This window comes from Eleutherodactylus coqui, chromosome 7, assembly GCF_035609145.1.
Source record: "Eleutherodactylus coqui strain aEleCoq1 chromosome 7, aEleCoq1.hap1, whole genome shotgun sequence".
NCBI lineage: Eukaryota > Metazoa > Chordata > Amphibia > Anura > Eleutherodactylidae > Eleutherodactylus > Eleutherodactylus coqui.
Window position 1 is genome coordinate 113,323,050 of NC_089843.1, and position 22,369 is coordinate 113,345,418.

Below are 22,369 nucleotides of genomic sequence, written 5' to 3' on the forward strand. Positions count from 1 at the left end.
TGAAAAACTGCCAGACCTTAGAGTACCTCGGCCTCTGCAGGGTGGCATGGCGCGAGGGTGCGCTTTGGGAAACAGTTGGTGGATTATTCGGTCTGGCCCTGCCTCTACCCCTGGACACCGCACTGCCTCTTGCAACCTGCCCTGCTGCTGCCCCTGCCTCCCCCTCTGAAGACCTGTCCTGTGTAGGCGTTGCACACCAGGTGGGGACAGTCACCTCATCGTCCTGCTGCTCTTCCTCAGAATCCTCTGTGCGCTCCTCCCTCGCACTTACTGCCCTCACTACTACCTGACTGCAAGACAACTGTGTCTCATCGTCATCGTCCTCCTCACCCACAGAAAGTTCTTGAGACAGTTTGCGGAATTCCCCAGCCTCATCCCCCGGACCCCGGGAACTTTGCAATGGTTGGGCATCAGTGACGATAAACTCCTCTGGTGGGAGAGGAACCACTGCTGCCCAATCTGAGCAGGGGCCAGAGAACAGTTCCTGGGAGTCTTCACGCAGCTGAGCAGGTGTCATTGGAGTGGAGTGAGGAGGCTGGGAGGAAGGAGGAGCAGCAGACAGAGGATTCTGATTTGCAGCAGTGGACGGCGCAGAACTGTGGGTGGACGATAGGTTGCTCGAAGCACTTTCTGCCATCCAGGACAGGACCTGCTCACACTGCTCATTTTCTAATAACCGTCTCCCGCGTGGACCCATTAATTGGGCGATGAATGTGGGGACGCCAGAAACGTGCCTCTCTCCTAATCGCGCAGCAGTCGGCTGCGACACACCTGGATCAGGAGCTCGGCCTGTGCCCACACCCTGACTTGGCCCTCCACGTCCTCTAGGCCTACCCCTACCCCTCAGCATGCTGTATTACCAGTGATTTGATTTCACAGGCAGGAAATAAATTGGCGCAAGACTGCAGGCCAAATATAATTTTTTCCCTTTTTTGAAAACGAAAGGCCCCACTGCCTCTAGTGAATGAATAATCTAAGTTTAATAACTGTGCTGTGGCCCTGCTAATGTGTCACAGAACTTGAGGGTAGCAGAGTTATTAACTCTGGCAGAGCAGGTATTTTTTTCCCAATTAAGGAAAGCAAATGGCGAAGCCAGCAGTAAACCGTAGCTGGGTGCGTCTGATTTTTTAACGTTGTACACGCAGCTCACACGTGTCCACAGCCCTTAGGACGGACAGAGGCAGGACAAATAGTTTTCTTTTCCCCTTTTTTTACACCAAAAGGACCCACTGCGTATATTCAATGAACATGAGAAGTTTAATAACTGTGCTGTGGCCCTGCTAATGTGTCACAGAACTTGAGGGTAGCAGAGTTATTAACTCTGGCAGAGCAGGTATTTTTTTCCCAATTAAGGAAAGCAAATGGCGAAGCCAGCAGTAAACCGTAGCTGGGTGCGTCTGATTTTTTAACGTTGTACACGCAGCTCACACGTGTCCACAGCCCTTAGGACGGACAGAGGCAGGACAAATAGTTTTCTTTTCCCCTTTTTTTACACCAAAAGGACCCACTGCGTATATTCAATGAACATGAGAAGTTTAATAACTGTGCTGTGGCCCTGCTAATGTGTCACAGAACTTGAGGGTAGCAGAGTTATTAACTCTGGCAGAGCAGGTATTTTTTTCCCAATTAAGGAAAGCAAATGGCGAAGCCAGCAGTAAACCGTAGCTGGGTGCGTCTGATTTTTTAACGTTGTACACGCAGCTCACACGTGTCCACAGCCCTTAGGACGGACAGAGGCAGGACAAATAGTTTTCTTTTCCCCTTTTTTTACACCAAAAGGACCCACTGCGTATATTCAATGAACATGAGAAGTTTAATAACTGTGCTGTGGCCCTGCTAATGTGTCACAGAACTTGAGGGTAGCAGAGTTATTATAACTCTGGCAGAGCAGGTATTTTTTTCCCAATTAAGGAAAGCAAATGGCGAAGCCAGCAGTAAACCGTAGCTGGGTGCGTCTGATTTTTTAACGTTGTACACGCAGCTCACACGTGTCCACAGCCCTTAGGACGGACAGAGGCAGGACAAATAGATTTATTTTCCCTTTTTTTACACCAAAAGGACCCACTGCGTATATTCAATGAATAATAACTGTGTTGTGGCCCTGCCTACACAATTCTTTCCCTGTAGTATCAATGGAGGGTGCAATGCTCTGCAGAGGCGATTTTGAGAAAAAAAAATATGCAGCACAGCTAACAGCAGCCAGCACAGTACTGCACACGGTTAAATATGGCCCTAGAAAGGACCGTTGAGGTTCTTGAAGGCTACACTCACTCCTAACACTCTCCCTGCCTATCCAACACTTCTGTCCCTAATGCCGGGTGCAATGCTCTGCAGAGGCGATTTTGAGAAAAAAAAAAAAAATGCAGCACAGCTAACAGCAGCCAGCACAGTACTGCACACGGTTAAATATGGCCCTAGAAAGGACCGTTGAGGTTCTTGAAGGCTACACTCACTCCTAACACTCTCCCTGCCTATCCAACACTTCTGTCCCTAATGCCGGGTGCAACGCTCTGCAGAGGCGATTTTGAGAGAAAAAAAAATCACTGCTAACAGCAGCCAACACACAGGTATTACTGGCCCTAATAAGGACCTTTGGGGTTCTTGAAGCCTACACTAACTGCGATTTCTCTCCCTACAGCAGCTCCGGTACCAGCAGCACTGTCCCTCATCTAACTCACAAGGCATCTGAGGCGAGCCGCGGGAGGGGCCGACTTTTATATTCGGGTGACATCTGATCTTCCCAGCCACTCACTGCAGGGGGGTGGTATAGGGCTTGAACGTCGCAGGGGGAAGTTGTAATGCCTTCCCTGTCTTTCAATTGGCCAGAAAAGCGCGCTAACGTCTCAGAGAGGAAAGTGAAAGTAACCAGAACACCGCGTGGTACTCGTTACGAATAACGAACATCCCGAACACCCTAATATTCGCACGAATATCAAGCTCGGACGAATACGTTCGCTCATCTCTAGTAATAATGTGTTTTAGCCAGGCTTTGAAGGTTCCCTGCTTCTGGTATTTCGAATGTCTTAACCTGCATCCTGGATGCAGAGCGCTTATTGGGTTTATTCCCTTCTGATATGCTAGGCATCGAAGGGCCCTTTTACATCTGTATTAGAAGTTCCATTTGGAGCCTCTGGTAGAAAATCTTGGACAAAATAGCGCATCATGCCATACTGTTTCATCTGGTAAAATGTTGGTTGGAATGCTGGAAGCCAGGCGGACCCCATTATAATCTATGGGGGTCTGCTTGGTGCCTTTCTGCTATGATATATGCTGAATCCTGCAGCTCAGGGTATTTTCATTGTTCAGGTCCAAGGATAAAGCCAAACAATGAAAATCACCTTGAGCCCCTCCAGAGATATGAAAGGGGCATAAGGCTGGCACTTGTGTGTGGTACAGAATTCTACCACTTAAATTTCTAAACATTGTTGGGTGTGACAATTTGGGGTTTTAAAAGTATATTCTAATTCAGCATATTTTAAGAGCAATATACGCATTTAAATACACACTTCCATGATTTTTTTTCATTCAATATGTAACCAGCCCCCTAGTTAGGGAATGTGATCACATGGTGACCCCTGGGAATTACTTGCCTTTCTGTTCTCTCAAGGGGTCACTAGAGTTAAGTCACCAGAACTTCCTGTGTAATGAAATTACATGGACTATATCACTCATGCTGTTCTTAGGAGGGGCAGTAACTCCTATCACATTACTGCTGATAATTAGAGGCTTCTGTCACATAGTTATAATAAAGAAGATGATAGTTCATCCTCCATGACTGTAAACTTATGGTCTTTTGCTTGTTTAGGTGAGTGTAGAGGTTAATGATATTTACACTGTCCTCTCAGCAGGCAAAGAGGGTACAGTTTCTAGCTGCTCATATAATGCTGTTTTGATGCATTATTGGATTGATAGCACAGAATGCAGTGAAAGTGAAAGCATCATCAAGATGGTGCCTGATAAGCATCAGGCAGGAGGCCACACTGCATGGAAGTGACTGCAACATACTATACACATAGCAGACATACATAATGCGACCGGCTATCAGGTGAGTGGAGTAGGGATAGAAAAATGTTTTGCACAGGAATGCTTCTTTAATAAAGGACAATCTCAGAAACTATTTTCATATTGTACATGAAACATAATTATTATATATTTTACCATTACAATATAATACAGACCAAATCCTTGTAGAGCCCCTCCAATCAACTGTGCATCCACCATTGAATCAAAGTTGGGGATTGCGAATATTGTCCCCTGGACCTGCTGAAATATCAAATTATAAAGAATAATTAGACAGGCGATCAAAGAGATATCACAGGATCAATAAAGAAAATGCACAGTAAGGGCTCAGTCAGACGGGCGTTTTTTTGCGCGATTTGCGCATGCGCATGCGTCCGGCGATTTTTAAAAACCATTGCTTTGCAATGGTATCGGACACATGAGCGCTTTTTATGCGCTCGTCCGATAAATTATAGAGCAAAAAATCGCAGATCGCACCTATCTGCGATCTGCGATTCCTGTTCTCTTCTCTATATGCGCTCAATGGGGCCGGCGGCAGCAGCGCCGACCCCATTGAGAACATATAGAAGACAAATCATTCTTCTCTGCCACAGCTGTAACAGCTGTGGCAGAGAAGAACGATGTTTGCCCATTGAATTCAATAGAGCGGCAATACAGCTGCTCCATTGAAAGCAATGGGCTGCCGGCGTGCGCGGGGTGAATTGTCGGGAAGGGGTTAAATATATAAGCCCTTCCCAGCAATTCATCCTAAAATGTGTTAAAATAAAAAAAAATTGTATACTCACCTTTCCGCTGCAGCCGGAGTCCAGCCGCGGCCGCTGTCAGTTCTCCTGAACTGCTTCTCGGCACTATTCAGCCGGCGGGGCTTTAAAATCCCCGCCTGCTGAATGATCTGCCTCTGATTGGTCACAGCCCTGACCAATCAGAGGCTGAAAACACTCACACACCCATTCATGAATTCATGAATGGGTGAGTGACTGCTGCCTCTCAGTGCTGAGCCAATCAGGGGCAGGTCTGACTCACATCCATTCATGAATTCATGAATGGGTGTGAGTGAGGCATGCCTCTGATTGGCTCAGCGCTGAGTCAATCAGGGGGCAGGTCTGACTCACACCCCTTTCACACCCACTGCAGGACGGCCGCGCGGAGCTTCGGCTGCCGGCAGAAGGTGAGTATATATATATTTTTTTATTTTAACACATTTTAGGATGCATTGCAGGTAAGGGCTTATATATTTAAGCCCTTACCGACAATTCATCCCGGGCTCGCCCGCAGCGCATTGCTTTCAATGGAGACGGCTGTATTGCCGTCTCCATTGAATGCACTGCGCTGGACAGCTCCGGCCCGTTTCTAATGAAACGCGGCTAGGAGCAGATTTTCGGGCGATTTGCGGGCGACTTGCGCGCACCGGTCACGCGATTTGCGGATGCGCATCCGTCATGCGATCCGCAAATCGCGCGAAAAAACGCCCGTCTGACTGAGCCCTTAAGCAGATATCTAGGCGAGAATAGTGCAATATACCTCGGTATCACATTAGTAAAGCATAACTCAACACAATATTTCACAGTTACACTTGAAGGAAATATAATAACTCATATTGGAGACCTTCTGTCTTTTTAGAGACATGGTGGAACAGAGTAGGGAATAATAGTAGGGAGTAGCCACTGGTGAATTACATTCCTGAACAAGAAACTAATTAAACAAATAATGCAACCAAAAGAGAGAAGTCTATGTTCATAAGAGCTTTCAATCTAAATAGAATTGGAAGAGTGACATTATAGGTACCTTGTGCCCATTCTGTTCAGCACTTTATATTAGGAGTGGGAAGCTGCATGATCCTGTCACCCAGCTAGGATCTGAGTCAATACGTATAAAAACCAATCCAAGAATTTTTAGTTCAGCCCTAAAGTGCAGGATCCAAAGGGGTTAAAGATAATTTATTGAAAGGGTAAAAACAGAGCAGCGCATTTTGGTAACTGGAGACTCCTTCTTCAAGCATGAAAAAGAGGGATCCAGTTCCCAAAATGCGTTGTGGGCCGGGCGGTGACGTGCCATTCATTGTGCAGGTTACCACTCAATCACTCACAGGCTTCAGTAGCCATTAAGAATCATCATGAATGGCTTGTGACCGCCCGCCACTTCTTTTGAGTTCTGTATGGTGGGCATTGAGACTGCAACGCTGGACGGGGAGCATCTGGGATAGGTGTGTATACAATTTTTATTTATTTTAACCCTGTATAAGTTTTTTGCAATGTCCATGAAAACACCTCTAGAGAAAATAAACATTTTTACATTTTCATTGCAATTTCTCTCAACACATGTAATATTTAATCAACACAAAGCTATTACTTTTCTCTTTTTTTAAGTTTGATAAAAATGAGAAAACATAATACAAATTTTTAACCCCACACCCAACACCTATCTGTTGAGGAAAATGAAAAGCTAAAATAAAATATATAAAAAACTTATTAGTAAAAAAAAAACAGAAATATTCAGGGATACATTATTTTTAAGCAATAAAAATAAAGTAAGACACAAAACTAGCCATATACAAAGTACAATAAACTAAATCCATGGCATTGTCAATCCACATTATAACACTGTTATGCGTATTCTAACGTGGAATGGTTTATTTTGCCTATTTAGTTTATGATAGCTTTAATAACTCTAATCCAATAAAGGCTATTCACCTAGAAATGATATGGATGTGAATGCCTATCTGTGAGGTAAAAAATAGAAATTACTGTGATATTCTAACGACCCTTTGTCTTCTGCAGCTTCTGCTTATCACTGCATATAGACACTGCAGGCTAAGGGCTCTCTACCATGAGCGTATATCGGCTGGATATTAGCTGTGATCTGATGCATTGGATTCCATTCTTGCAACGTAAAAGCGCCCGGACAGCCAATATAGCGCCGGGCGTTTTTACGTCGGGCCCAAATGATAGTCCTGGAACTATCTTTTGGGCCGGAATACATCGGTCACTGCATGGGCTCCTATGGGAGCCAATGACAGCAGCCAGAGAGGAGAGGTGGGAGGGAGTTTAGCAGCGTGACTGCTAAACTCCCTCCCTCTTCTCTCCTCCCCTCCGGCTTATTGCAATGGCAGCTAGGCTCCTGCCCCCTCCCCAACCCCTGTCCGCAGCCAGCAATGGGAGAAGGTGGGACGGGGGAGTGCTTAGCTTTGCCCCCTCCCATTGCAATCAGCCGGAGAGAGGAGGTGAGCCCGCGAGGGGAAGGGGCGACAGCATGGCAGCAACGGCTTATATGTGCCGGGGCCCATGCCATCTGAACGGGCGCACAAACATTAGATTTGTGCACCTTTCGGCAAGTTTTTACACCTCACACTTAGCATATATCAGCCAGCCATGAAAACGGCGGCTGATATACGCTCGTGTGAAAGAGCCCTAAGTCTCAATAAGAGAACCATCAGTAAGGCCTAAAATGATGGTTTTCAGCCCTTATCTCTCCTCTCCTGCACTTTTCATCGACTAATTTATGAACACAATAAAGATGAAGTTTGTTAGGGCCATAAATTGGCTTATAATAATGTGCAGGAGAAGTGAGAGCAGAGGGAAAATAAGCAGTCAGTCCAGTTTCACTGACTGCTCTCCTATTGAGATTTAGACTGAAATGTCCATATACAGTGATATAAAGAAGCTGCAGAAAACAAATGGTCCAAATTTGTTAATTAAAACTTATAGCAAAAATGATTTTCAGCTCAAACTACATTCAGGGCTCAGTCACACGGGCGAATCGGCATCCGTACACCGGCGCCGATGAGCCCGTGTGACTGCAGGAAGGTAACAGACGTACCTGCAGACGGACGTCTCTCTGCAGCGCTGGAGGAAAGAACATGTGACCGGCTTCATTGCCGGTCATGTGTTCTTTCCTCCGGTGCTGCAGAGAGACGGCCGTCTTCAGGTACGTCTGTCTCCTTCCTGCAGTCACACTGGCGCATCGGCGCCAATGTACGGATGCCGATGCGCCCGTGTGACTGAGCCCTCATTTGAGTAAAAAATTGCCCCCAAAGTTGTCCACAGCCTTTAAGGCCCCAACTAAGGAATTAGTCTTTTACAACATTGTTACGTTCTTTTGTTTAAGCATTAATGGATTCACAATACAAAATACTGTATAAATCCCTCACTGTACAATGCATGATATTGTCTGTTTATTATTAGGATGACAGATGGACTGACTACTATCCATTATTTTACTGATTACTGACCTTTACACAAAACACACAAGAGTATAAAAGCCAAAGAAAAGTGTACGTACTATTTACTAGAATAATGGAAAACATTTTAAAAGTGCAAATAAAAAAGTGCATTGAAGCATAGCAGCCAGTTCGATATTGGCCTCCATTATGTAAACTATAATATACCAATCACTGCTAATTTCTAACATGCTGAGAACGGTAACTGCATTGTTACATTTAAATCTGCATTAGTAGATAACATGGGACACTTATGCCATTAGATTCTAGTAGCACAAAATGAAATAATTAAAATACTATGGAAACAAACTCATTGGCATATTGCCATCCACATACTGATTAATATGCATGGTACATTAAATACAAAGGTTATAGTATAGCATACATTGTTCTGTATTGTCACTGCTTGTATTCAGATTACCAGAAGAGTGAGGCTGGGTTCACACAGGGCGGAATTGCCGCGGAAATTTCTTTCCAGGATTAGCCAGCCATGTGGATGAGATTTGTGAAAAATCTCGTCCACACAGGACAGCGAATCTGTCGCGGCAATGCCGGCAGAAACCGGTGTTGCGGTGCGGATTCCCTTATTTTAAAAAACTTATTGAAATCAATGGGGGAAGAAACTGACCCATTTATTTCTGTTTTACTTCAGTTTCTATGTTTCAAAAACAGAATAGAGAAATGGAAAGCCCTAACGGAGCTCTAACACAGCTGTGAATGGGGCCGAACATTTTTTTTTAATTGTAAAAAAATGCATAAATATTTTTTATTAAGCTAATTTAACATAATGTTACCTAGCACAATGTAGTATGTAAGAAGATGTGTAGGCATAATGTATATACTGTACTTTAAGAATTTAATGAATTTCTTTATTTTCTTCACAGCTCTTCATACTAGCTGCCTGTATCATTTAGCTCACTTCTCTCTCAGATGGCTGACAAAAGAGTGAAGGAGGTTTAGAGACACAGGACAGAACCAAAAGTTTGTTTTGAAACAAACTTTATAGTGATCAGCATGATTGACCATGTGATCACATGCCCAAAAACTGACACTATTGTGCCATTTATCACCGTCAAAGAGGTCATTATGAGCATCGTACTGATAAGCCTCTGCAGGGGGATACTCTCTCCAGCTTTGAAGTATGACCTCAGATTTAGGTTTTGTTTTTCCTCCTAGTTTTTACTTTTGAAACCTGTTTGAAAAATGATTTCCCAGTAATCAGTTTGCCAACAACCATTCCATAAATCTGGGGTAGATATATAAGCTACACTTCCCAATCTGTCAATGTGATCAGCAATGTGAGGCATTAAGTAACTTTCAAAACTAGATAAAGCACTAACTGAACGAAAATCTATGCAAAATGTTATTCCAAGCTTTTCCAGACCATTACTACGGGAGACAACCAAGGACTTTCTGATGGTTTAATAACTACCAATTTAATCATTTCCTGAATTTCATTTTGTGGCGTGCTCTTTAATTTTTGTGGTATTTCTAAAAGGTTTTTATCTAATTGCATAGGATACAATAGAAACTTCATTGTCAAACACTAAAAATCACAATTGTAATTCTCAATATTGGAACTTGTTAAAACGGGGGGGGGGGGGCAATTTATTATATGGGGAATTATTTGCTGCCAGTTTTCTGTCATATTTTTTTTCTTTTCCAGTTTAAAATGTGACTTATTATAAAATAATACATGAGTTGAATTTGTTTTTTTGCATATTTAAATTTAGAGATGTAGGGTCCCTTTGTACGCAACCGAACTGATGGAGTGAAACGGCGATAAATTTTGTGATTTAAAAGAAAAAAAATTGTGATGCTTAAATCTGCTTAGAGACCACACTCCCTTCTCTAGATATTTTTGATAGTATAACATCTGATATTTTTGTGATTGTTCTCAGTAAGAAAAAACAAAAATACATGATGTTACAGCAAGCTTTCAGGTTTTCTATTGACCCTTCATCAGGCTAAATAAAACTTATTTGGATGGGCTACATATATAATATACAAATGCAGAGTGGACATCCCTCTTGATCAAAATATAAATGTTCACACACAGAAATTTGAGACTGTTTTGCACTCAAGACTAGAGATGAGCGAGCACCAAAATGCTCGGGTGCTCGTTACTCGGGACGAAATTTTCGCAATGCTCGAGGGTTCGTTTCGAGTATCGAACCCCATTGAAGTCAATGGGCGACCCGAGCATTTTTGTATTTCGCCGATGCTCGCTAAGGTTTTCATGTGTGAAAATCTGGGCAATTCTACAAAGTGATGGGAACGACACAGCAACAGATATGGCAGGCGAGGGGCTACATGGTGGGCTGCATCTCAAGTTCCCAGGTCCCACTATTAAGCCACAATAGCGGCAAGAGTGCCCCCCCCCCCGCACTGTCAGCGTAAAGATCGTTCTCCTCTGCCATAGCTGTAACAGCTGTGGCAGAGAAGAACGATGTTAGCCCATTGAATTCAATGGAGCCAGCAATACAGCAGGTTCCACTGAAAGCAATGGGCTGCCGGCGATCGCAGGATGAATTTTCGGGAAGGGGTTAAATATATAACCCCTTCCCTGCAATTCATCCAGAAATGTGTTACAATAAAAATATATACCGGCGTATAAGGCGACGGGGCGTATAAGACGACCCCCCAACTGTCACCTTATACGCCGGCAATACAGTGGAGCAAAGAATAAAAATCATTACTTACTTCTTCTGACGTTCTGCGGCGCTCCTGCAGGCTGTCGCTCCCTCCTGGTTCCCGGCAGACCATTGCTTTCTGGACGCAGGGCTTGAAATCCCCGCCTCCAGAAACACAGCCAATCACAGCCATTCAATGACATCATTGTCATTGGCTGTGATTGGCTGAAGGCACGTGTGTTTCTGGAGGCGGGGATTTAAAGCCCTCCGTAGAGAAATCAATGCTCTGCCGGGAACCAGGAGGGAGCAACAGCCTGCAGGAGCACCGCATAACACCAGGAGGGAGTCACAGCCTGCAGGAGCGCCGCAGAACGTCAGAAGAAGTAAGTAATGATTTTTATTCTTTGCTCCACTGTATTGCCGGCGTATAAGGTGACAGTTGGGGGGTCGTCTTATACGCCCCGTCGCCTTATACGCCGGTATATATTTTTATTGTAACACATTTCTGGATGAATTGCAGGGAAGGGGTTATATATTTAACCCCTTCCCGACAATTCATCCTGCAATCGCCGGCAGCCCATTGCTTTCAGTGGAACCTGCTGTATTGCTGGTTCCATTGAATTCAATGGGCAAACATCGTTCTTCTCTGCCACAGCTGTTACAGCTGTGGCAGAGAAGAAGGATTTGTCTTCTATATGTTCTCAATGGGGTCGGCGCTGCTGTCGCCGGCCCCATTGAGCGCATATAGAGAAGATTTATGGCCTTAAGAAGGACCGTTGGGGTTCTTGAAACCTAAAATACTCCTAACACTCTCCCTATAGCAGCTCCAACACGATAGCACTTTCCCTGAACTAATGTCAGAATGCATCTGAGGCGAGCCGCGGGAGGGGCAGATTTCAATACTCGGGTGACACCTAATCTCGCCAGCCACTCACTGCAGGGGGGTGGTATAGGGCTTGAACGTTGCAGGGGGAAGTTGTAATGCCTTCCCTGTCTTTCAATTGGCCAGAAAAGCGCGCTAACGTCTCAGAGATGAAAGTGAAAGTAACCCGAACATCGCGTGGTACTCGTTACGAGTAACGAGCATCCCGAACACCCTAATATTCGCCCGAGAATCAAGCTCGGACGAGTACGTTCGCTCATCTCTACTCAAGACTTAAAACACCAGACAAACTGAACAAAGAGATTAATACTTAATCAGTCAACTGAGCTCAGGAATGTGACAGTTTTATAATGTGTTTTATCTCTCCTTCAACCTGCAAAGAGAAAGAGAAGGAACAATACCTCTGCAGTACCACCTATTGGATGGCAAAAGTCTTACAAATCAATCTCAGAATTTTTATGAAGTTCAAGAAAAAAAAAATGATTGGGAAGAGGACATCCCTCTTGACCTCCTTCAGACCTTTCATATTCTCCACTTATGTAAGAATCCTTTGCCGAGGTTCATTCTATTTTGAGGGTATCAAACATGGCCATAAACTTATACTCCTGAATTCTTCTGTGACGCTGCAACTTCAAGTTGCCCTTCAGTATGATAGCTCTCATCTGCTCTATGCTGTGTGGGGAAAAAGACAAGACCGGGTTCAAGATTGCTTTTTTGTATTCCGTTCTGTGCCAGAATATACCTTCCAATGATTGGGTGGTAACTGTCTGTGTCTCAATAGATAAAATACATTCCATTTGAATGTATTTTGCTCAACTTTCAAAAGACTGCACAATGTTCTCTCCGCACCAGGTTTATTCTGTCCGCGAGGAGAACAATGGAATGTGCCAGCAGCTGTTTGCACAGCTGAGTGTGTGTTTAAACACATGTCTGGCTCTGCAAACAACTCCTGGAGGTCCTTTTACATGGCCATTAACACTTTATGCAAATAGATCGCTAAATCTTTCAATCTTTCAGTCATTGGAAAGATTATCTTTGCTTGTAATAGGACCTGAACTTACACTAGAATTCTGGCGGCTGCCAGGCGCACCTTGAGGTCAATGGGGTTGCCTCTGAACCCGTGTTTCAACTCACAAGATTTATTCTCACACACAATCATTTCTCCTTTGGCAAAGAGATTTTCCTGCGACTCACCGGGACTGCCAGGGGGAGTAAAATGGCACCGCATTATGCCAACCTTTTTAACATGGCAATGTGATGTAAGGAGCTGTAAGACCTGCTCACATATACTGACTGTGGACAGGATACGGATCCCCAACACACAGCAGGACTATAAGATCCCGGGGACATTCACATATTCCATGTCCGATGTCATGTACCTGATCCTGTGTAGTAAATGTCCGGTTGTAGGCCTTTGTGTTGGAGAAACAGGGCAAAAACTGAAAGCCAGAAAGAGATCCCATCGCCATACAATTAAACAGAGGAAGACAGAATTACCTGTGGCCGAGTACTTTTCTAGGAGATATGAGAGTTTTGATATTGAAGGGTGGTGTCAAGTCACAAAGCCATAAAAGAATTTGGGAATATAAATTTATAGCAACTTTTGACACATTCAATGGAGGATTTCCGAGGTTTTATGGGTGAATGGCAGGTATAAGATATCTATAACACAGATAAGACTGCTGGCGTGGTGAACCCCCTCCAACAGTAATTCAGGGACCATACACTTTCACTCCCTTATCAGTGTCTAGTTCAAAATGTTTGTGTACTGTTGCAGCATTCCTGGCCTGACGAATCCCCCAACAGTAATTCAGGGACCATAAAACTTTCACTCCCTTATCAGTGTCTGGTTAAAAATGTTTACGTCTGTTGCAGTATTCCTTTTAAGTGCAAACCGATCACATCCATGTCTGTGCCTTGTCGTAAGTATGTGTGTCATAAGTGTGTATAAATATTCATGCCTCTTCAGATCTATTCTATTTTAGCCTGAAGAAGAAGCCGAGAGGCTCTCAAGCTCGCTATAACATCATGTATTTTTGTTAGCCATTAAAAGGTATCATATCTACAAGACTATGTGGTTTTGCTTGCTGGGAACAATCGCATAGAATTCTGGAGCACACCAGTAATGTATCTCAATAGGTTTAGCACTTTGCAATAATACAAATGTATTCATTTGTATGCATTTAAAAGACATATTGCAGATAGATAAAATCTCTCTAGACTTCAACGTTTTTGTCTTAATCACCTGATACTCAGTAGTAGAAACTCAAATTATACCGCTTTTCAAAAATGTTTTACAATTCTGAAGCATGCAACTAATTATAGATCCAGCAGTCTTTGCCTCTCTCCAAAACAAGCACCGTTCCATCAGCATCGCCATGCTGTACATAGGTCAGAACTTTCACAGTAGCAGCATGATACAATCTCTGCAAAGCTTCAACACACTAAACTCACATTTCTTCAAGATGCTTAAAAAATAAATATAATGCGGGACATTCTTTTGACATATATATCGTGGCAGACCACGTAAGATCACAAGGAGATAAGAATTCCTAGAAATGTGAATTCTTTCATTACCTCTAATTTTCCTCCAAACTAATCTGGGAACGCCCCTGTGCGTTCTTCCTGAGTATGATCACCAGTATTAAAGGGGTTGTCCCGCGCCGAAACGTTTTTTTTTTTTTTTTCAACAGCCCACCCGTTCGGCGCGAGACAAACCCGATGCAGGGGTTAAAAAAGAAAACCGGACAGCGCTTACCTGAATCCCCGCGCTCCGGTGACTTCTTACTTACCTGGTGAAGATGGACGCCGGGATCTTCTCCCTCGGTGGACCGCAGGGCTTCTGTGCGGTCCATTGCCGATTCCAGCCTCCTGATTGGCTGGAATCGGCACGTGACGGGGCGGAGCTACGAGGAGCCGCTCTCCGACACGAGCGGCCCCATTCAGAAAAGAAGAAGACCGGACTGCGCAAGCGCGTCTAATCCGGCGATTAGACGCTGAAAATTAGACGGCACCATGGAGACGAGGACGCTAGCAACGGAACAGGTAAGTGAATAATTTCTGATAACTTCTGTATGGCTCATATTAATGCACAATGTACATTACAAAGTGCATTAATATGGCCATACAGAAGTGTATACCCCCACTTGCTTTCGCGGGACAACCCCTTTAATTTCATAAATAAAATCAAAAGGGCTGCAGCCTGGCTTACCCCCGAAAGTAGGTGAACTTCACCCAATAAAGTTTCTCAAATCACAGTGTTGCTCTTTTGGCCATGCTCACACAGGTGTTTTTTTCTGCGTTTAACGTTGCTTTTTCAACGCAGCATTACACGCTGTCAGTTACTACCAATGATTTCGAATGGGGCTTTTAACACTGAGCTTTTCAAGCGCTGGGCTGTGATGCGGATTTCCGCGATACTTCTACGGTGCTCACTGCGGAAGTATCGCAGGACGGACGGCTTCCATTGACTGCAATGGAAGCTGTATGTACGATTTTCCACACAAAATAGAACACGCTGAGTTTCTCCCCTCGCGGTTGATTTCCGCTCGGGAGCAGGGGAGAATCGTTTAACACAGAATGCCTATGGACAGACATTGCTGCGGAATTCACGGAGGGTGTCTGATCGGGAATTCCGCAGCAATAATCCATCCGTGGGCTATCGGCCTTATACACATAGTTTAACACATTAACTGCTGTTTATTATGAGCATTTCCTTCCTTTTGATACATAGTCCCCCGGTTGTAAAACCAGAAAGAGCGGAATAAAGAGAGCAATAAGTGGCTGGCCTAATGCAAAAAGGAATAAAAACATTCACAGAGAAGTTTTGTCAGTGCAGAGGAACGCATGTAGCAGAGCCAATGGTACAAACATAATGCACCTTTTAAACATAAAGCAAAACATTTTACTTCCCCGCAGTTTCAGAATCAGACATGTGAATGAAAGAAGGAATGCAGACATCAGCCAACAACAGGTAACTGAAGCCTGACTACATACATCCATAGCTAAAAGTTATGTATTTCATGATAAATATCTACGTTTGCATTGATGGATTCACCTTATACTGTTGATTTAATGCACCAAGAGTTACATAACAAGACGGTGGGAAATTAGTACATTTATAGTTGTGAACATTATCATTTTTTATAAGGAAATAGAAGAACTAGAACTTCTATTTCCCATGAAACCGCTAGCTGCGTTGCACCAACTAACAAAAATACAGAGATAGAAAATGTTGAGGTTAAAAAGTCTGCTGTAGAGCCTCCGAAAATACCGAATGAATGAGAATTCATAATTTCCCATTAAAGTGTGGCTACTTTTTATGCATAGTGTTTGGCAGCTTTGAGAAATATTTCTCTATAAGAACATTATTGTAAAACGTGTTTATATGGGGATTAGTTCTGCTGTATAAATAGAGCTCTGTGGACCATTAATATGAAGAGGATTGTGCAGTGTGAAACACATTTTCGGGCAGAATTGCTCTTTAAGGGGGCTGTGTATTTATATAAATGATGCTGTTTAGTCATGAAATGTCACTATGTAATACAATCCTTACTTCTATTGTATATTATTTTCCAGTTCCCTGAATGCAGGCAGCAATGTAAGCAATGAAAGTTTTCATTTTGGCTATGTCCAGGGACCTTTTTTCTTATACATTATTTTCAAGAAAGAAATACAATAATACAATAGTAGAGAACTATGCGGAATGGGGAAGGAATTTTTTTCCATCACATGGGCTCAATTGGCTTCTGCCTCACTGGGTGTTTTTTGCCTTCCTCTGGATCAACAAGGGGGAAGGGTGGTGGAAACAGGCTGAACTGGATGGACATTGTCTTCTTTTGGCCTAACATACTATGTTACTATGTGTTTGTAAGAATGAATACTGTGGTAATCTAATTCTGGTTCGATAGACCTATGGGTGGCCTGGGTATTGCCATCATAATACGGACGCTATAATATGTCCATATTGAACCAGCTGAAATGGCCATAAGGGCTCCTTGGCTGTTCATTTGTTAAGGTAGCCATACATATCAAACTGCTGATTTGGCAGGACCAGCCAACCAGCTCAAGTGCACTGGGGTGTCCCAACTCTTTCTTGACTGCAGATGTCGGAGAAAAGAAAGGTTGGATATTTTAAAAAATCCATTTTGTTCTCAAGGCAAATAAGCTATGAACATTTGGAAGGAAGGTGTATTGCCACTCTTTGTTCATTCACTAGTCAATGTGTCCATTTCAGTACTCATCCACATTTCTTGGCCTTTATTAGTTTTAAAGCAAGAATAGCAAGAAATAACTGCTCACCAATTGTATAGAGTTGTGTATAGTGTACACAAATGTATTGTATATTGTATTTGTCGAACAGTAGTAAAATTACATTAATCTACCAACTAGAATTGACTTCATGTAGCCTGGTATTTCTGACACATATGACATAGCATACTGAATTTCCTTGCAACTGTTGATTTACTTCTATTTGCAGAAGAAGCTTATCACAAAGTCAATGTCTGTTGGTGACCAAACCCATTAGTAACTGAATTCCCCTTAGAATATACTGCTGATATGGCTGGCGATGCATTGTAGAAGGACTTAATGTCAAATATTTCCGACTATGTTGCTTTCCCTAAAATACAATTTTTTACTTGTTATTCTCCAAAATCCTTCAATACAGCCCAGTCTTTGGATAAACCTACATACAATTTGTGTGCAAAGAAGCCTGAAATGAAGCGGCGCATTTTACACTGAAGCTTTTAATTACAATATTTAAGCAAGATCTCTTTAACTAACATAAAAATACACAATTTCGCCACACAGAAAATACTGCAGTTCCTGATACCAAATCCCTATAGACTGTATACATGGTTAGCTAGTAAGCGTTGCTGGGAACAATGTCTGTATTTCTTGCAACATTTATAACATGTAATTATATAGTCAAATTGGCTCCTGAGTATCCAGCAGTCTTTCACTTAACCCCTTCCCATCAGCCACAAGGCTATATACGTACTAACTGCGTATCACCCGTTCAGTTAAAATGTATATAGACATCTACAGAATATGCTGTGTATGCAGTGGGCTCAGTAGCCGAGCTTTCTGCAAGCCGGGATCAGAAATAACCCTGATAATGTTGTCAATTCTGACAGTGGCATTTTAACTTTCCAATCAATGAGTACTTAAATGTCCTGAATGCCCCCCTTGTAGGGGTGTCATCCAGGTGTCATGACTGTCTGGGGCCTTCTGAAGGACCCCAGAGTTCCTATGGCTCTTTGCTTATGTGGCACATTTTTAGGGCCCTAAGGAAAAGGCCCTTTTGTTTCTATTTTCGTTTTTTTTTTATTCCCCCTTTAAAAAAATTGTAACTCCTTTATTTATCTATCAACGTCGCTGTATGAGGGCTTGTTTTCTGGGGGACGAGTTGTATTTTTCAATGGTACTATTTAAAGTACCATATAATGTACTGAAAAACTTTTTAAAAATTCTACGTGGAGTAAAATGAAAAAAAATCTGAAATTTTGCCATCTTTTAGTGCGTCTTGTTTCTATGGCACACAAGCTGCAACAAAAGTGGCATGCTAACTTTCTATGGGTCAGTACAATTACTACGCTACCAAACATAGCGTTTTTTTTTACTGTACTACTTTTATTTTTTTCAAAGATATTGATTTTTTTTTAAACTATTTTCTGCCGCCATCTTCTGAGCGCAATAACTTTTTTATTTTTCCGTCAACATGCTAGTGCGAGAGCTAATTTTTTGCAGGACATCCTGCAGTTTGCGTTACTACCATTTTAAAATATATATGACCTTTGGATTGCTTTTTATTGCATTTTTTCTTGGAGACAGGGTGACCAAAAGTGCATTTGTGGCATTTTTTTTTCTGACAACGTTCATTGTGCAGTGTAAATAATGAGTTACGTTGATAGATCGGACTTTTATGGACGCAGCGATACAAAATATGTATTTTTATTTTATTATTTAAATTCTTTTATTATAAATATGGCAAAATGTTTTTTTTTCAACTTTTATTTCTCTTTTTTTTTAATTAATAAGTAGTAAAACTTTATTTTTCTAATTTTCCCTTTTTATTTTAGTCCCCTTGATTGCTCGCCATAGCATTACATCATACTGCGATTGGGCAGGCGGTCTATCAAGCCATTACATGGGCTTGGCTTGATAGGCATTCTGCCAAGACAGCACTGGAGCCTTTCTGAAGGCCCCCAGCTGCCATGAGACCCACATGGCTCCCTGCAACCTCATCGTGGGAGCCGTTGTCAGAATTTACTGTGAAAGGTAAAAGGTTAACAGCTCCGATGGCCTATGTGGCTACATAGGGACTATGCAGGCAAATGCACCCACCATCATTTAATCAAATCATTTAAAATGATGCACCTATTGTTTCTTCATATAACTTTCTAAGAGTTGGATCTTACATTGCCCTGAGTACGTATATAAAACCATAAAGAGAAAATTCAGGCTAGCTAAAATCTCTGTGAGTTAGAAGCTCACTTCACATGGATTTACGCAATTCTCCTTGACTTCTATGGGAGCTGTATAATCTATAAGCAGTGAGCTTTCCCTGGCGACAGCTGTAAACAGCAAGAATGGACTTCATCTACTGTATATAGTGCTAAGATATACTTTAACATAATTAATAACAAGGTTCATCCACATATCTGGTAAATTCTTGACAAATTAGCTGTTGGGCTGCAAAATGTCTACATTTCTATCTTGCTTCAGGGTCTTCTTCTGCCTATGTCTACAACTGGAAAAAGTATAGCAAATGGAAAAAAGTGATTTGGCCTTTATTCATATACCGGTAGAATTTTAATCTACCATTACAAGATCCAAGGGCCTACACATTGCTGACACACCACACCCTCATGAGTAAGGAATCAGTGTACATCAGATATGTGCAGGCTGTATGATCTGGTGTAGCTCATAATGCTGTGTGAATAGAGGCTAAATGCTTGTCCCCCGTGTGATCCTGGGGCAGAGCTGGTAAGCTGGTGAGCTGACTTTTCTCCTTTCAGTGTATGGTATTGTACAGGGTTGCTTAAAGTTGCCTCAAAACTGGCTAGGCCTGTTATTCTGCATTTCTCCTAATAAAACTTTTACAAATTGCTATATGAGATTTTCAGAATTACGTGTATTGCATGACTCTCAAACTGCTCATTAGATATTTAGAGCCAAACGTAACTATATGTCATTTAGATGTGTCCAATAAATGCAATAAAATAGTGAAACTTACATAGACCCCACCAAACATTGTGGCGTAGGTTGTCTTGTGCAGCCGGAGAACAGATGAATAGTACAGACTCCAAAAGAGCAGGCTCCAAATGAACTAGGCATGGTTGTAACCGAAGAAAGAATTGCACTAGCTCCACCCAATCTGATAATGTAACTCCCACACATATCATATTCAGTTTGCTTAAAGCAAATGAAAGCCCTTCTTGGTACCAGGTATTTGTACTAAACCATCAATCATGTTCAAGTAACAAATTAATTTTGCAATACAAATAAAACTTAATCTTGCCTTACCTAAGACAGATATGAAAGCAGCCAATCAAGCCTCAAGTTCACTGAAAAGGATTAGGTTAATGATTAATCTTATGACACATTATATTGTCACTATTTCTTTGACTCTTAAGAAATTCATGTTCTCTTTTAAGTATAGCAGAAATTTATGTAACAATTTATGATTAAAATTAATATATATGTATTTTACTGGTCTACTGCAAGGTAGTGTTAAGTCCCTGCTCATAGACGTATGTAGTATATATATAACTGAGGGAAAGTTCTATAAATTGAGGGTTTAAGTTCTGTAGATTACTGCTATTCAGTGTTTGTTCAAGGTCAGCTTCGAAAAGCTGGAAAGAAAAAGAAAATCAGAATTTATTTTAAATATGGCAATTTTTAGTTTTTATAAAACTTAAGGTCTACAACCCAAATCGGGATATATAATACCTAATTTATCAAAACTAAGAGAAAAACTGACCTCTTTATTGCCATAGCCAGTTACAGTTCAACTTTTATTTTTGTAGCCACAACATGGACAGTTCGTGGTTTTAATGGGAATTGTGCAAATGGGAAGATATAATAATGCCTCTATAGCGCCACCTATTGGAAGGCAGTATTCCTGCAAGTCAATGTCAGACTTTTTAACAAGTCTTGTAACAATGACCGGGAATTGTGATCCAAAGACAGAATCTTCTCCAGAAGGAGAAGATAACCATGTAAAGATGGTTGTTTCGGGATGATTGCCACTTATCACTGTGCAACAGGTTTCTGACTTGGCTAGTGAGAGGCCCATAGATGTGGTTCAGGAAGGGTATTGTTTCTCCTTAGGAAGAGCACCCAGAAGGCGTTGAGTAGCTTTATGAGGCCATCCATGCCTGTCTCGGAAATATGCAAATCGGTAAATAGAACAATACTTATACAACACCACCTACTGGAAGGCAGTATTCCTGCAAGTCAATGTCACACTTTTAAACAAGCCTTGTAAGAATGACTGGGAATTGTGAGCCAAAGCCAGAATCTTACCCAGAAGGATAATGGGAATTGCATAATGCCCCAGTTAACCTGAGGTGGCAATGAAGTTTAACACTTGTTACCTGTTGCCTGATACTAGAAGTCCCAACATCAGGACTAAAGATGAGCGAACACCAAAATGTTCGGGTTCGCGTTATTCGAAACGAACTTCCCGCGATGTTCGGGTGTTCGTTTCGAATAACGAACCCCATTGAAGTCAATGGGCGACCGGAACATTTTTGTATTTCGCCGATGCTCGCTAAGGTTTTCATGTGTGAAAATCTTGGCAATTCAAGAAAATGATGGGAACGACACAGCAACGGATAGGGCAGGCGAGGGGCTACATGTTGGGCTGCATCTCAAGTTCACAGGTCCCACTATTAAGCCACAATAGCGGCAAGAGTGAGACCCCCCCCCCCGCACTGTCAGCATAACGATCGTTCTCCTCTGCCACAGCTGTAACAGCTGTGGCAGAGAAGAACAATGTTAGCCCATTGAATTCAGTGGAGCCGGCAATACAGCCGACTCCACTGAATGCAATGGGCTGCCGGCGATCGCGGGATGAATTGTCGGAAAGGGGTTAAATATATAAGCCCTTCCCTGCAATTCATCCAGAAATGTGTAAAAATAAAAAATATATATATACTCACCTGGTGCCCGCAGACGGAGTTCAGCGCGGCAGGCTGCAGTTCTCCTGAACTGCTCTGAACAGCTGTGAGTAGTATTCAGCAGCCGGGGATTTAAAATCCCCGCCTGCTGAATAAGATGCCTCTGATTGGTCACAGCCTGACCAATCAGAGGCCAGCCCTCACTCACACCCATTCATGAATGCATTTTTGTATATCGCCGATGCTCGCCAAGGTTTTCATTTGTGAAAATCTGGGCAATTCAAGAAAGTGATGGGAACGACACAGCAACGGATAGGGCAGGCGAGGGGCTACATGTTGGGCTGCATCTCAAGTTCCCAGGTCCCACTATTAAGCCACAATAGCGGCAAGAGTGGCCCCCCCCTCCCAACAATTTTTACTTCTGAAAAACCCTCATTAGCAAGGCATACCTTAGCTAAGCACCACACTACCTCCAACAAAGCACAATCAC

The 22,369-nt window shown here is 42.6% G+C and overlaps 1 protein-coding gene across 1 annotated transcript in view; it reads right to left on the minus strand.

Annotated features, from left to right (window-relative positions):
* Positions 1 to 20,087, minus strand: part of ANXA10 (annexin A10) — a 103,142-nt gene extending 83,055 nt beyond the window's left edge. The window contains exons 1-2 of the mRNA XM_066573556.1: positions 19,992 to 20,087; positions 4,179 to 4,263 (exon numbers count right to left, since the gene is read on the minus strand). Of these exons, the coding sequence (XP_066429653.1) occupies positions 4,179 to 4,263; positions 19,992 to 20,009 (103 nt within the window). The 5' untranslated portion in view covers positions 20,010 to 20,087. The remainder of the gene's footprint in view (positions 1 to 4,178; positions 4,264 to 19,991) is intronic.
* Between the last annotated feature and the right edge of the window lie 2,282 nt (positions 20,088 to 22,369).